This window comes from Amphibalanus amphitrite, unplaced genomic scaffold (genome assembly GCF_019059575.1).
Source record: "Amphibalanus amphitrite isolate SeventyFive unplaced genomic scaffold, NRLGWU_Aamphi_draft 000816F_arrow, whole genome shotgun sequence".
In the NCBI taxonomy this organism is placed as follows: Eukaryota; Metazoa; Arthropoda; class Thecostraca; order Balanomorpha; family Balanidae; genus Amphibalanus; species Amphibalanus amphitrite.
In genome coordinates, this window is record NW_024882310.1 from 139,734 (window position 1) to 155,951 (window position 16,218).

The following is a 16,218-nucleotide window of genomic DNA, read 5'->3' on the forward strand; positions in this document are numbered from 1 at the left end:
GGCACATTGAACAACGACGAGATAACCTCATTGCTGGAAAACAACATAATGGGTATACCCCACGACTCTCTCTTGCTGCCCTACCAGAGGTCTCTTTTGCTTCTCACCGAAAATAATCATATGTTTCCGCGACGGAGTTGCTGATTTTCACGCCACATCATTAAATCCCGTATCTCCCAGTACTCCCGTCTTCGGCAAATCATGCCCCCATCAATCCCTTAACCCTAAAAAAGATCCATCATAGAAGTCAATCTGTATTGTCCGTCCAGGCTATAGTCGATTCACAAGGCGCATTGACAGTCCCCACCACCAGCGGTCAGAAAATGGAAGACGGCGTCCGCACTGACAGCGACGCAGACGGCTCAATTTCAGCACCATGATCCTTCCAGTCGCGCGCGCAAACGGGACGTAACTCACGGCACCCTACGCCCAGTGGCATCGCAGAGCGCAAAACGATCCAAAACGCAGACTGGCAAAATATGCATCATATACCTCAGGCAATATCGAAAGTAATCAAGATAATCGGTACCCGAAGACGAACCTATCCGCAAAACATGCCTGACGAATCAGCAATAACTGCAAGACCCGTCATAGAAACATAATTTGGTGGTCACAGCGTCTAGTCAGACACTGCAGCTGGAAGCCAGCCGAGCGGTCGCCGTCCGAAACAATCGTCAGCGCTCGGCTCTCGGCTCGCCGTTTTGATTTACGCACACCCCTTCGGCAGAGTGTTTCCCAGCCGAGTTAGGCACCAATCCTTGTACGAGCGTCACCCTGGACCACAGAGCAGGGGCACAACAGCACAGTCGGATCCCTCATACCGCGCACGACACACGGTCCGGCGACCGATCTAGATCAAACACGCAACTCCGTCAGAGACACAGGCCAGCGACGGCTCACACACTCACACACGCACACAAACATACTGTGGTCGACATGATTCCTGAGTACAATCCTGAGTCACGTTTTGATTTGTTCAACAATGCCGCCTGGCGATCCTATATACAAACACGTATGTATCCACACGCAAGGCGATGCAAAAAAAAAAAAAAACTACCCGCTCCAAGTAAATATAGCGCCATACCGAAAACATCGCTTCTTCCAAAGCTTGGGCAACGACAGGTGATGGGCTGATAGCCCGAACGACCGATCGATGCCTGGGTGAGGAAGGGCGAGTACAAATCAAACAACTACGGAACTGCAGCTGCCATCGAGGATCCCTGAGTAGCCTAAGCACGTAAAGGCGTACGCAAATAACTGCTTCGGACAAGATGGGTTAATCTCAGAAGGCAATGACTGCCATCTGTCGCCATTTGCTGATTCATAATTCGTTGATACACATGCGAGAATAGAGCAAAGGAACTTCGGTGATCATTATACCCACTATTGTATCATGACAACAGAAATCAACGCTTGACAAGGATACAGTTCATCAGTTCTCAAAAGAGACGAGTCCCAAGACTACTTTATAACTAGCATGTAGGTATTAACGCTATACACGAATTACCTGATTTCAGACAGCTGCACAAGCAAAGGCAGTCAGAAACTCTGCATAGCATGAAGATATGTTCGCACTTTCACCATTCTACACTAGTACATCTCTCGTCCTTCCAAAAATAAGTACAAGCTGCACTTCCTATCTATAAGGCGATCTCTTAGTCCACCACATCGCACGCACTACCTCAAACACAATGAAGGCAAAACAAGTGCTGGCATCCGTTTGTAGTTATAGTCCTGAGTCGTTATTCCTGAGCTAAGAGCACGGGGTGCGGGGCAGCCCTGTGTACCTGAGAGGCTCCTCTGAGCCAACTGTTACCCGATCTCCGTTCAGCACGCGGCCGGCGGCGCGGCGCGCTACGTCAAATACTCGCGGATCAGCTCCGGATTCTCCGATTTGTGCGTGGACACCACGTGGATCTTGACCGAGTGCCGGTGCTGGAACTTCTTCTTGCAGACGGGGCACTGGAACTGGGGCTCGACGCCGCACTCGTATTTGACATGCCGCTTCAGGTTGCCGCTGGAGGTGTATTGTCGGCCGCAGCGCTCGCAGTTGTACTGGCGCGCCGGCGAGCTGACCATGCCCGGCCGCAGCATGGGCGGCAGGCTGAGGCCGCGCACCAGGCCCGGGATGGGGCCCGGCGACGGGCCCAGGCCGGCGCCCGGCGGCGGCGGCGGCGGCGGCGCGCGAGCCATCAGCTGCTCGTAGCGGCGCTGCTCGAGCAGCCGGCGGAACAGCGCCTGCTGGATGTACGCGTCTGCAACAGCACGGCACACCCGACACGACACGTAAGCAGGCGCAGGCGAGGCACAACATCGGCGGGCAACAGTCAAACAACATCAATGGGAACGACTGAATGAAACGGATGGTAAATGGTCAACAAAGTAATGAGAGCTGATGGATTGTACGAACATTTATATCGCCATAATGGTAAGTCAAAACAAATCAACACAAGAATGAACAGCTCAATATTGTACATCAAATGTCAGGCAGGGTCTATTCAAAAGTGTAGTGTAAATGAAATGCATAGAGCACACCTCTTCAGCTCAGCGAATTCGATCCACTCGCAAAATGTCAAAACCTGCTTCTACGAAAACTAACAGCGCGGCAATGGCATAGTATCTAGGCCGCCTATCTAGGCAGAGGCTGACTACTCTGAGGCAGTAGCTGATGCGGGTTACGTCAATTCTCAGGAAGGACGCGGTCAGAGCCAGCTAGCTGCGGAGAGGCAGGGTGAGGGCGGGGCGGGGCGGGCGGGGAACCGGCAGGCAGCATGCTCATGCGTAGGCAGACAGACAGACAAGCAGACATGCATTGCTGCAGGCAGGCAGGCGATAGGCATGCGACAGGTCCCCGGCGCGGCGTGCTGGGCGAGCGGGCGGGCCGGGCGGAAAGCGCACAGCGGACGCCGGCGGAGCGCACACGGGGATGCACCTTGAGCTCTGCGGCGCGGCGCGGCGCGGCCGCCGCCGCCTGTCGTGGTCCCACTGCGACTGCGGCGTGGCAGCTCCTCCGTAGGTCAGGACAATTAGGTGACGAGATCCCAATGCTACCCTGCACTCCGCACTCTTCGCTGTAAGAATGTCGGCACTCAGGAGAGCTCATTACACGTCTGCCACACTTGCTCAGTCACTTCTTTGCACTCCACTTGTCTTTCTCACTCTCTCATTCTTTCGCCGTCCTCTCGGCTCAGCCCGACCCGGCCTAGTCCATCCTCCGGGCGGGCCGCCCGCGGTCCTCACAACAGGCTGCCGTGATGCACGCGCACGTGGGTACGCATATTGTGCTTGTGCTTGAAGGGCATCATGCAGACGGGGCACGCGAACTGGGGCGGCTGGCCACACTCGTAGCGCAGGTGTCGGTTCAGGGACGACGTGGTGGCATAGGCGCGTCCGCAGCGTTCACAGCTCACCGGCAGCTGGGAGGGCGTCGGCAGCGGCGCCGGCGGGGGCGGGGGCGGGGGCGGCAGCCGGGGCAGCATGCCGGCCACCCACTCCCGCACGGCCGCCGCCGCCGGCCGCCGCGCCAACAACTCGCGAACACCGCGGGGAGCGCACACGGCACCTGTAACGACACGCACACGCACGTACACAGACACGCACACGGACAAGACGGACGGGCGGACGGGGAGGCGAGGGCGCCGCTCCAGCCCGGCCAGAGGTGCACGCACCCGCCCGGCCGCCGCCGCGCGCCGCTCACCACACCAGCTGTCACAGACAGTGACCGGGGAGTCCCAACGAGCCCAGTGAGTTCCGGAGAGGGCGGTGAGCTTCCCGGGGTCGGTACAGACACGAGCGGGCAGCCACCGTCCCAGAGGCGTTCCGTTCCCAGAGCCGGGCCCAGTGCCGGCGACCCCCGGTGCTCGTGCGGGTCAGTGGAGCGGGTCGGGCCGGTTAGGTGGACGGGGGCGGTTAGGGGACGGCGCCTCAGCCAGTCGTATGGGCGGGACCCAGGAACGTAACGAACAGAAACGTACACATCCGCCCACATGTGCCCTTTTAAAGTGGTGGTAGATACTAGCTTTCGATGGAAAACAATTGGCTAAGGATGAACATTTCGGTGAGCTCCGTTTAATTGGTAGAGTTCAGTGACAGCGGTTGGCGATAAGTACCATAGTGCTTGCAGAGAACACAATACATTAGCAGTACCGCCATCCCATAGGATCACAATATGTCGGCTTTAAAGAAGCGTTGCCGTAATGAGCTGGATAAACTGGATCGAATAAACTTGTGAGGTCGCATCGCTCTATGGTATATGCAAATGTTTGTGAGCTAAATGAACGACGTAAAGTGAGCGATAAATTTCAGAAACTAGGTACTTCAAAGTAACAGGCGCCAAATGGCTAGTCGTAAGAACCGAAGGTCAATCAATAAGCAGCTTCATTTCGACCCATACATGAAAACAACTGGAATACGACGAAGTATATGCAGCGAGAACCTGTTCTTTGCAAAATTACGTGATTCAAAAGCGGGAATAACTACAAAACTAGTAAAGTAAGCCCAATGAACAAGCGAATCAGACGGGCAAATAAGACGGATTTCTGATGGTTCAATTAATTTCTCCAAAGATTTTACGCTGCTCGGTAGCCTAAAGGACTCAGATTAGCGCAAAAAGGTGCACTTGAAAAATCCTTTATGATAATGTAGCTCAGAAAGTTATCGATATTATTTGGGTCCTGTTGGCGCGATAATTCTAGGCACAACAAAATATATGTTGTGTCAACTTCATCTGTAAACGATAAAAAAACACCAGCTGACGCTACAAGTCAACAGCCCACCTGGAGCTAACGCGGGCGGACCGTTTCAGTATCAGCCCCGTGATGCCAAATTGCAGTGCCACCTCGGTGCTGTGTGTGTTGCCATATCGGCGTGCCGGTGCCGGGGGAGGCAGCCACTGTGTGTCTGTGCGCGTGTGTGAACAGTGAGAGCCATGCAGTGCCGGTGTGTGCCGGTGCCAGGACGCTACCTTGCGGAGTGCCGGCCTCAGAGGTAGCCACGCCGCCGCCGAACGGTCCCTCGGCGCCGTCAGCGCCGCCCAGCGGCCAGTTCAGGAACCCTGCCGGGGACGAGGGCAGCCGTCAGTCCGGGGAGGGACGCGCACAGACAATGGGGGGGGGGGGGAGGTGCCGTGCCGTATCCGGAGGCGACTCACTGATGAGCTTCATAATGAGAGGCCAAGCCAATTGAGGTGAAGTTCAATGCCGCATATCTTAATGAGGACGCTGATGTTTCTGCTTCGTGGGCTACGCAAAGCACTCAAAGCAGTCAGCCAGGTGGCGATATCTAAAGAAAACGATTTTTTAGGCATAGAGGCGGCACAGGTCAAATGACATTCCAATATTCAGCGGGACAATTATCAACGAACTATGAGTAAAAATATGGGTAGCCGCCCCTCTCACTATGAGTAAAAATAAGTCGAAAATTTAAGGCTAAGAGTAGAGCAAGTGTTCAGAAAGACACACTAAGGCAAACTAAAAACCAAAACGTCATATTCACACGGCTGGCAGACAATGCGAGATTCTGCAGCAGACCTGGCAATGGCAGCAGCTGTATTGAGTGACCCGCACACTCCTTTTTGCACCTACCTACACGCCCCGTCCAAACACCGTCCACTTTACGTCCTTCCCGCAGAATATGCATCATTCCGAAATCTGAAATCTTAAGAGCGTGCGGGGAAGATGCGCGGCCAATGGCCAATACACCCTCTCCCTTTTTAGGTCCCTCCTCGCTCTCTCTCTCTCTCCCTCAAGCATCGTCTCACCAATCCCCTTCCCCCCGCCCTTCTCACGCATCCTCCCTCTCCGTGTCCTTCACATGAATCACCGCCGGCCTATGGCCGTGGATTTGGGGGCCGTGCCGGTGCATCTAATTAGCCCCGTGTGTCCGTGAGAAAGCCGCCGTCGACGGACGGGCGGGCGGACGGAGCCGAGGGCTGATCACCGGCGGACGGCGGCGCCGCTGAAGGCCCGCAAAGTCCCCGGTCACGGCCTGGCCCGGCAAGGGAGGGCAGGGAGGGGAGGGGAGGGTGGAACGCGGTCATGGGGCGGTGAAGGACGCCAGCAATCCGGCATGCGAACACCAACTACTAGTTACTACTTCACCGTCCAATAGGTACGGAATCTTGAATGAAACAGTCAAAACGTGGTCTATAGGTCCTGCATTTTACAGTCAAAGCACGGGACAGCTTTGAAAAGTTAGTTAATTTTGACATGTTAGCTGGACAAACGTTAGTTTGAGCTCCAAAGGTCTCGAAACCAGCCACATCCCAGACGATAGAACCAATGCATCTAAGGTCGTCACGCTCGACCTCCATAAGATACATCCACCTGCCTCCAATGTCATTTTTACCGTCCACCCTGGCAGCGGTGCCAGGAGACAGACCGCTGTGCCTCTCCACCCGACACCGCAGCCCGGCCGGCAGGTCAGCCCGCGGCGCCCAGGAGATGAAACCTGCGATAGCGGGCGGGCCACGCGCTCCGACCGATAGAGCGCTGCGAACGGCACGCCGTCAACCGTGACGCCATGCAGCGTGACAACTGATAAGATAGACGACGGTACCGGGAAGCGAGTCGAGCCACAGATGCACAATCACGCAAACGACGCTTGGAGGAGACGGAGGGGCGGTGTGGGTTGACGAAAGAGGAGCAAAGGGTGGTAGTGGGGTCAGTGTCGGTAATCGAACCATTGATGAACGATTGAATATGGAAGGGAGGGAAGCTTTCAGTCAAATTGACAGGCTTTAACTAGCAAAATTCAAAGTTTAGCTAAAAAACACATACTTTCTACTGAAGATGCGCGCCTTCAGTTGATTTTGTAAGGACAGAGCCCTTGTTTTCAAAAGGCAGATTCCCACTGTCAGACATACCGTTGGAAAGTGGAGCTTACTGTGCACACAAAACCGTATGTCGTTCCGAGAAAAACGCTTTGATGTTTGATATCTAGATGAAATACATCCGGATCTGAGCATGACATGTTCAGATATGAAGAAACATTGTGAAGCAAGGCGTCTAAAGTTTGAGTACAATATGCGACCGTACTAAACACAAATTGTTCGTTTATATTTGAAGCTGGGCCGAAATAACCTCAGTTATTATAGCATCGTTTGTTTTCTAGCACCTCCTGAGGCCTGAGCCACACGTTGTGCAAAGCCCAAATATAAAGGTAGGTTGTCAGTGTCTGAAATCCTGGCAAGCGCATTACAACAGCAAAGTGTCGCGATCGTATTATACATACATCAACACAATGAAGCAAAGTGCAGGGTTGAATGGTCATTGGTCATCCAGTCTTTCGACCGAGTGAGATGTTAATTTTAGCACAATGTAAATATGTTTTGTCTCAGATGTGGTAACAATACGACATCCACCATTATCGATGTTTTGGAAACTAAGGGTAGAACAAAAAAAAAAACTTCTAAAACGCCATTTAAATACCCAGCCATGTAGTTCAGAGTCATCCAGGCGTGGCCGGCGTCCTCTAATAAAATCACCGCCGGCGCGTGAGGGGACGACCTCGTCCTCGGACCGCCTGGAAACCGGTTTGCCCGCGCGGCCCACATTACACGCGGCGCGCGGGGATGGTATTTCGGGTCCGCCGGCTCCTCCCGACACGGGGACAGATGGAGATGAATAAAGAACACGGGTCCGCTCACCATGGGAGGGCGGTGTTGAGGACACCGGTGCACGGCGGACTATGAAAAGGGGAGGACATGGGTGACCAATGCGAAATCGAATGTGGACATGGAAAAATAGGCATCCGAAGCAGGCAGGAAATATTCAGTGGACTAGCACGATTCCGTGCAGTGCGACTACTTAGGAATAAGGAAATGCAGCTTGTGAACAAGCTGAATCGATATCCCAAAATCGATATCGAATCGATATCCCAAAAAGCCAGCCTATTGAACATCGATTTCGAAGAGCCGTACATTTCCTAGGATAAGGCAGGCCCCTGATCGAAATCCATTCGGAGTCCATACGGCATCAAGCAGTCCCACTCCCTCACACACTCATCAGTTGCCACCCAAAGAGAGGGTCCCAGCATTCCCTGATTCCCCGCGCACCACACCCCATCGCGCTCAGCTAGCTGCGTGCCTACCTGGCGGCATCGCTGCAGGGTGCGGCGGCGTCTGCGGCAGACTGTGACCCGACGGCCCCGGGTCACCTCCGTCCACCCCGTCCGTCTCTGGGTCGCTCTCGTTATCCTCGGCCCCCTCGTCCTTCATGTGGCTGTTGTCGTGGTGTTCCTCCTTCATCACCGCCGGCGGCTCCGGCTCGGCGGCGGTCGGCTGCGGCGGTGGCGGCGGCAGTGGCGGCGCGCCGACCGGCGGCGGAGAGGGCTGCTCGGCGGGCCGGCCGGCGGACAGCGGGGTGATGGTGGCAGGGATCCGCGGCAGGCCGGCGCCCGAGCCCGGCGAGCGCGCCGTCTCGGAGCGCTCCTCAGCGCTGGCCGGCCGCGCCGCCGGCTCCCAGAGCGCGGCGCCCGCCGGCGGAGCGCCGTCCACAGAGGCCGGCCGCGGCCGCTTGGCCGGCGGCGGCGAGACGCGTCCGTTCGGCTGCCCGGTCAGCGGTATCGGCACCGGTGAGTCGCGCACGGAGCGAGGGCTGGCCGGGCGTGCCGGTACCGTTTGGAACGGCACCGGTGGCGGCGGCGGCGGCGAGGGCGGCGCGGACACCGGCGCACGGCGCTCACTGCCGTCCGCCAGACCCTTGATCTTGAGCGACTCGGCCGCCTTGATGAAGGAGGAGAGCTGGTCCTGGCACACGTTCACCTCGCCGCGGTACATGTAGTCGACCAGCGCGCGCAGCTCGCTGTGCAGCACATTGTTGATGATTATCACCGGGTGAGACTCGGTGTGGGCAGAAAAGATGGCCTGCAGCAAGAAATAAGCAGTCAGAAACAAGCCGAAGAAGGAAGACGATTCACTGGCGCTCAGAGCTCGTCAAGGTTTGGGATGCCTCAAGTCAACGGCGAACTAAGTACACACTTGTATGCCAACTAAGGATGCATTTTTGCGCTGAACCATCACATTGATAGCACTATTAATCACCAACACATATTGCTTACATTGCAGAGACCAAAATGCATTTTTCCAATATTATGTTAGGCAGATATTGCCTAATTGGTCCCACAAACACTGTATAATCACAGTAAGTCTGCAAGGTACAAAAGCCCTCCACATACTCACTTTGAAGTACTGGCTGCATGCTGAGAGGACAACCTTGTGCGCCTTGACGGGCCGTCCCTCGGCGTACAGCGTCACGTCCACCAGGCTCTCGTCCTTGAGTAGCGAGTCAAACACGTTGATGAGTGTGGTCTGGTGGTGGTTCCACCGCAGGCAGAAGCGCTGCTCGGTCATGGCGACCCTGCCACACAGGTGACAGACAATGCGGGTTAGTAACTGTTACAGGCTACAAGCAAACACAGTTTCTAATGTAGCAGCCCCTTCCGAAGATGAACGTGAGAGGTGGGATTAAAAAGTTAGGTTGTTGTGACTCAGGTTAAAACTTTAACATAATTCAGTACCGATAAACTTCTCCGTCACGTAACTCTGGCCAGAGCATTGGACTTCGGTGGCGAGTGCCTGGGCTCGAAAAAAAAGGCCAGCTGAGGTCACCCACCAGACTGCAAAGCCTGGCAGGTTTCGACGAGCTCTCGGGCGTGCTCTACTAGCCTTATTCAGGCGTACAGTCCTCAGCAGACTGCGTGGTAGGCAAGGCTATATAAACCAGGTAGAACGCTCCGGGAAAAAAGTTGGAAACAATAAATTAGTTGCGGCATTCCCTGATGACGCGAATGTGGGTCAGCGGCCGGCGGCCGGCGGCCGCTAACACTGTATGAGGATGAATGCACGGAACTTTTGCTTGTTGTAGATTGCGCTAGGCAGTTAAATGTTAATGTTAGGATATGTTTCGAAAGTAAATTGAACGACGCTTCGAACGCCGTCAATGAATTTGCGATACGACTATTTGTTTAGTTAGAGCCGGCGAACTTTTACCTTCCGACCGCGCGGGAAGGCAATATGGTGCCACACTGACGGTTTTTACGATAGCTCAAAATTCTTTTGAGCTAAAGAGCTGAAATTTGACATGTCCAATCTTTTGATCAAGCTGGATCTTCTGGTACAGGTCGCATATTTAAGGTACATCAGGTTGTTGACCTATACTGTCGCTCGTGAGCCTCTACACAGTCCAAAAACAACGCAATTTCTGAACACTCAGTGCCAAGAAATCCTTCACAGAAAGATGACACTTGGCAGAAAGAAGAGCTGTCGGTTTCTTACCGTTCGTATGTGTTGTGTTTTCACAAGAGTTTAGTAAGGTCAGGCCCCTCACGTGACCTCCCCTCATAACTCAGTAGGACTAGGTTTACTATCATAGAAGCGTTTATCAATCGCCGGAAATCTTAGCCGATCCCACTGGACACTGGATCCATACCCACATGCATGTGGGTATGGAGGGCCAGGAGGGCCCCATGGGGCCCTCCTGACTGGCCACTCCCTCTGAAATCCACAATAACAGCGGGCTGCGGCCACGGTTATGTATTAATGCTTTTCACTAACAGAAATACAACTTCAACCAGCACAGTGCACGCCGCCACAACAGTCCGACCCACGTCCCTGATATCGACTAGCACCCGGCCGGATGCACATACGCGGAGCCAATCAGTCCGAATGTGACCTGCATCTTACAATTGCTGTGTCGCATAGCGCATGGCACAGGACGATTCCTAGCAGCTGTCGGCTGGAGTGGAGAAACAGCACGTTGCGACACACCGCGCCGGCGACAGAGCTCAGCACTCAGCAGGGCTGGTTGGAGGCTGGAGCCGGAGGTAAGGGCGGACACAGGCACAGACATTGCAGGACAAATAACAGGATGTCAGTTAGGGATATAATTCAAGACGAATGATTCAAGACGGACTGAAATAATGCAAATTTTGCTCACTTGGATACCAACTTCAAACTTGACGTTTATAACACTACGGAAAGAATGGGCGCCAAAAGATCAGGTGTTTCTAACAACTCAAGAAAGTAAATAGAAGTTGCATATGATGGAACAGCCCGAAGTGCAGACAAGCACATATTTTTGGTAATAGCTATCAGCTGTCCTACTCCTCTCCTTCCTTCATCAACTACTGGACACATCTGAAGCATCATATATAGGTAGCACCAATGTCCATAACAAAAGCTTGCAAGTAGTTTTATGAAGCCAGGGGAAACATGCCTACATCATCTGTGTAAACTCAAAATTACACATGCATGACAAAGGAAGCGTATGTAAAGAGAAGAGTTGGCAAAAGCATTTCATAGTTAAAATTATTCAAAACTGCACACAGGGCAAACATAAAAAGCAGCAAGTGTGCTGTTCTGTTATGCTAAGAAATAGTCCAAAACAAAATACATCTTTTCATGTTTGAACTGGTTGTTCTTCTATTCCACTTCATCCATATCTTGATTACAGATGGGCTGTTGCTGTAGGCTGATGAGTGACACTTGATTGCCTTTGTGAGAGTTTCAGTTGCAGCCTCCTAGGTACTGCACTGGAAAGCAGATTGAATTGAATGCCTCTGAAAGATAGGAATATAGGCAAAGTTAGCTGATGTAGTGTCAATGATAATAGACATGACATTTTTGTCCTTTCACATACATTTGTTGAAGTACAAAAAGGTACAAAATAAATTGGTTTGTTTCAAGACACGCACACTGCACAAAGCCGCACAGACATTACACAGGCATATGAAATTGGTACCCATAAAACTTGATGATTAAAAAGGTAAAAACTAGCAATAATAATTAAAGTAAAAGTTACAATCACAATCATTAAATGACTTGACATAAGTCACAAGATGCAACATTCCTATTCACTTAAGAAAAGTTTTTATGCTTTCATTATCCTCCACATATCAATCAGCTTGATACCAGGCTGTGCAATAGTGGGTACATAACCCCATGTTGCCATTTTATTAGAGCAAGTGGGGTTACAACAACAATGCTAATGTCAAACCCACATCTGCAACCCGTACTGCAGTTTCAATCACCTTACAAGCACACCTTCTGGCAGTTTGAGAGGCAGAATGGTCATTACTACTTTCTCCTCATATTCAACACATATTCCCTTTATACAGATACAGTTTAGACCTGGTTATGGCAAGCATTTTCGAGAAAAGATATGATAAAAGTCCAAGACAAAGGTCAAGAGAAACAACACCAACATAAAATACCGACTATGTAGCACTAATACTGTTAAATTCATAAAAATATATACATGAGTCGATCAGAAATTCACTGAAGATTTCGAAAATGGTGTCAAATGCCACTCAAATACCCCCATTCGCATGTACGAAGCAATAAAACACTGACCTTCAATTCCGCGTGCCATTCTCCATAGGCCACTGTGTATTAAATAACGCGTTCACTGATCGCAAAAAATGAGACCCACATATGACGCGTTTGCTACCAGCCAATCAGCGCTCGAGATGCCGAACGCTGATTGGTGGAGAGGGCCGTCGTTAGCAGTCCATTACACGTTGTTTTCCTTGAACATGTGCGTGAGCGCTGATGCTGCTCACGGGTTGTTTCCATTTTTCGTAATGCTGAAGGCACGGGAGCGAACCCCCCTGGTGGTAGGTATTCTTTTTTCGACAAAACCAGTAATAACTCAAAGACTATGTTGTCAGTCGGTCGGAACTCACTGAAAATAGAGGCGCCATGCTCTACTCCTTCGATTGGGTATATCACTAAACAAAATATATGCCTTGTGTGGCAACAAAATGCAAAAGTTTGTTTTGGGGGCATATATAAACTTTTGGGTTTTGTTGCCAAACTAGGTGGAAAATGAATGCGATGGTAATGCCAATCTAAGGTGCGGAGTCTCGCGCATCTTGCGGTTACGATTTCCGAGCGACCGATAGCATAGTATCCGCGTTGTTCTCGTTTTGTCGAAGAAAGAATACCTACCACGCAGTTTACAGAGGGCTGTAAATTACAAATCTTAGGCGTGCACAGCATGCCCAGGCGTGCAGGCGTCAAATAATGAATCAGGGTGCAGTGGCGGCGGAAGCGGGGGGGCAGCGGGGGCACGGCGCCCCCCCATCTTCCAGGGTGGGGGGGCAAACATATCTTTTTGCCCCCCCAAAATTGTTATCGACGAAGTACCACAATACTTCCATACTACCTACGTCAGGAACATATGCCAGTTTGGCTGAGTACCTTTTTATTAAGTTGATATAGCGAGTAACTTGGATTGATAATAGCCGTTTTCACGACGGGCTATCCGGCGAGCTAGTCCGTGACGGACTATTTCCACCAAACGCCCTCCACACATAATGCTCAGAAATCAAGCAGAGCTATCTACGAGCTACCGGTAACCGAAGTCTGGAAGAGTAGGACGGAACGCGAGTAACCCGGCACGGACGTCACGAAAGTGCGTCTGAGCGTGCCACAGGCCTTTCCCCGCGACTCTGCCAGACGCCAGCCGGCATAGGCGCGTGAGCCGGGGGGCAGCATGGGGGCAGCCTGCCCCCACAACTCTGGGGCCGTGGGGGTCTCTGCCCCCGCAAAGTTTCAAAGGGCCAGGAACCGTCGGGGCAGCTTGTCCTCCCCATATTAGCGGCCGAGGGCCTCAAAGAAAAGCTGAATGGAAGACAATACCTATTTAAGTAAAAAAATCCCCCTCTGTACGTACCTGACTTGACAGCTCATGTGTGGAAGCTTTAAACGTTTATTCCAGGTTACCAAAAAGGTAGTTTCTTGACACAGATGAGACTAATTATCTCACTTATTTGCAAATGTTTTATTTTTTATTTTTGTTGTAAAGGCCAAGAGGTGAAAAATAAGTGGCCTAAAACCGGTGAGAAAACTAGATTTGGGGGTACCCTAGGTTCCGGGAAGGATCAGGTGTGCCCCCCCATCCCAAAATACCTTCCGCCGCCACTGTCAGGGTGCACACTGTACATGCCTGGAGAGCTCTCACTCAAAGCCTGCTAATGAAACAAAAGCGAAATCCGCCGACGCACGTCTACGCAACTACCGCGCAATTGTGAGAGCCCTCAGCGCTGTTTATTGGGATTTAATGTACGAGTATGACAGACCACTAGTGCCGCAGCGGTCATTGCCACTAATTCAGGCATTTTCACAGTGGCTTACATAATCAGGGGGCGGGTGGAGGAACTTCTGTTGGACGGTTGACTTCATTTCAGTCGGACCCCCTCCCAGCCGCTCGTCCCTTGATCGAGAAAGAGCCTCGCGAAAAAACGAGGGTATATTGCTCGTGACAAGAGGAAGCAAATGCTAACCGATTTTGAGATCATAGATCATTGGCTGACCTTCTGGGCCAGGTCAATGACCTATTTGTCAGGAAAATCAGGACCTGCTAGATAATTAGATTTTCTTGAAGTGAAGCAGATGAGTCTTCTCTAGGGTGTTTTCGGGTCCTGATTTTTCACACTAGTTTTGTTTGGTGTGCAAATTATGGACCCAGGCATGCACTCCTAGTTTCCAGGCGTGCAGTCCCATCAAACTAGGCGCACCTCAGGCATGTATGTGCCATGCTTTGCAGTTTGCAGTCTCGGCTGGGTCACCCAGGCAAAATCATTTTTGGATTAGCACAGCAGAAATGGATAGCAAAAAGACCTAAAATTAAAAATGAAAACCCAGCAAAAATATCAGTGGTTCTATTTAAAAAAATGGTGGGTACCTGTACCTATATGCCATTGATTCTACAGGATAAGCATTTATGCCACAATCATGACTAAGCAAAAGGGCATGCCTTCAACTTCACCTTATATCAAAGAAAATGTCAAAAAGGGAGTAAAAAATATGATATATGTAAGTTTAGGTCCATCTTGACATTTACCAAAAATATGGGTCATAAAATGCAGCATATCTTCAAATAAATGTGTGCTGAAGTATGAAGATAAAAAATAAAAACCCATAAGTAGATCTCAACACCTATTATGGATTTTCATCGTCTCACTCTTGTCATGTTGGACGCAAGATCCAAGCTGCTACTCACCCTTACCAAAAATGTCTGGTCATAATGGTTGACACTCTCCCAAAATGATTGGACAATGCAACCCAAACGACTTTGAAAAAAAGAAACTCATTCCTAATTCACTTAAAATTGAAAATGTCAAAAACAAGCAAATAACAATCAGATTTTAATTTAAGTTCACATCAACATGTAACATGCACATAATTTCCGCCATTTTGGGTCGCCATGACCTCGGCCACGACAAAAAAGGGTGCAGCAAACATGGAAGCTAAAAAAATACCGAGTTAAACAATTTCAGACTTCAATATTCGCGGTTATCAACAATCACAGAACCTTACCTTCACCGCACGTGCTCACGTGCAACACGCCCAATGCATAGCAAAAAAGTGAATTTCTTCTTTCAGTGCAATGCATGCATTGCCGCAGCGCGTCTCTGATTGGACGAGGTTGCAGGCGGAAGGAAAAGGCGAAGATGGCGGATCATTCACCGCCTGGGGCGAGCGACAGTGCTGACACCTGGCACAGATGGCGCTGCGGAAGCCAGGGTGGCCGATAAGCTCGCCAACCGGCATTCATACCGATTGACGAATTCTTATCTATTGATACACTGAATAGAACACTCTCTCAACTGGGATATTACACTACGCATTTTTGCACACATGTATCAATGCTGCATGTAGCAACTTCACGCACGAAACTTCTTGACTCGTTTCGTATGCAGTCAGCTGGCGTGAAGCGCATAAGCGGCGGAACGGGGAGGGCACCGGGGCACCGTGCCCCCCCCCCCCCCCGAGCACCGTTAACATTAGCCCTATGGGCGTTGCATGGAAAGAATGGGACCAAAAGTCGGCAGTGCCCCCCCCCCCTTAATTGAAGGTGCTCCGCTGCTACTGGTGAATCGAACACTAACACATTCTCCCGCTCGGCTTGATGTACGCAGGGCACTACATAAAGTCATATTAATGACTAATGATCTCGACACCGATGACTAACCACGATCACCGTTCCGTGCTTCTATCCTCAGGATACTGAAATCCTTCTCCTCCACGCCGCAACCCTCCTCCGGGCTGGACAGGCAACTTTATCTCATGCGGGCTGCTCCCTTGGAGCGGCACCGCTGCTCCCGAGGGAGCGCACCCCGTAGCCGGGTGCAGTGAGTGCCTTGGGGCTGGGTGGCCTGTCCTCTGGACGGGCTCAGCCCCGGCGACTCACTAGGGTGCCTGCCCAGACCAATGTC

At 51.7% G+C, this 16,218-nt stretch overlaps 1 protein-coding gene across 2 annotated transcripts; it reads right to left on the reverse strand.

Annotated features, from left to right (window-relative positions):
- Positions 1 to 241: 241 nt before the first annotated feature.
- LOC122366561 (vegetative cell wall protein gp1-like) lies at positions 242 to 15,532 on the reverse strand. Of its 2 annotated transcripts, XR_006253909.1 has the most exons (6): positions 15,320 to 15,532; positions 9,179 to 9,356; positions 8,089 to 8,863; positions 4,964 to 5,053; positions 2,933 to 3,562; positions 242 to 2,255 (listed from the first exon to the last, which is right to left on the reverse strand). XR_006253909.1 is itself a non-coding variant. In XM_043338946.1 (5 exons), the coding sequence occupies exons 2-5, from the start codon at positions 9,347 to 9,349 to the stop codon at positions 1,855 to 1,857; spliced, it is 1,437 nt and encodes a 478-aa protein (XP_043194881.1). In that variant the 5' UTR covers positions 9,350 to 9,356; positions 15,320 to 15,476; the 3' UTR covers positions 242 to 1,854. The 2 variants fall into 2 exon arrangements, 1 of the variants encoding a protein (XP_043194881.1); XM_043338946.1 differs by lacking the exon at positions 2,933 to 3,562 and having other exon boundaries at positions 15,320 to 15,476.
- Positions 15,533 to 16,218: the final 686 nt, after the last annotated feature.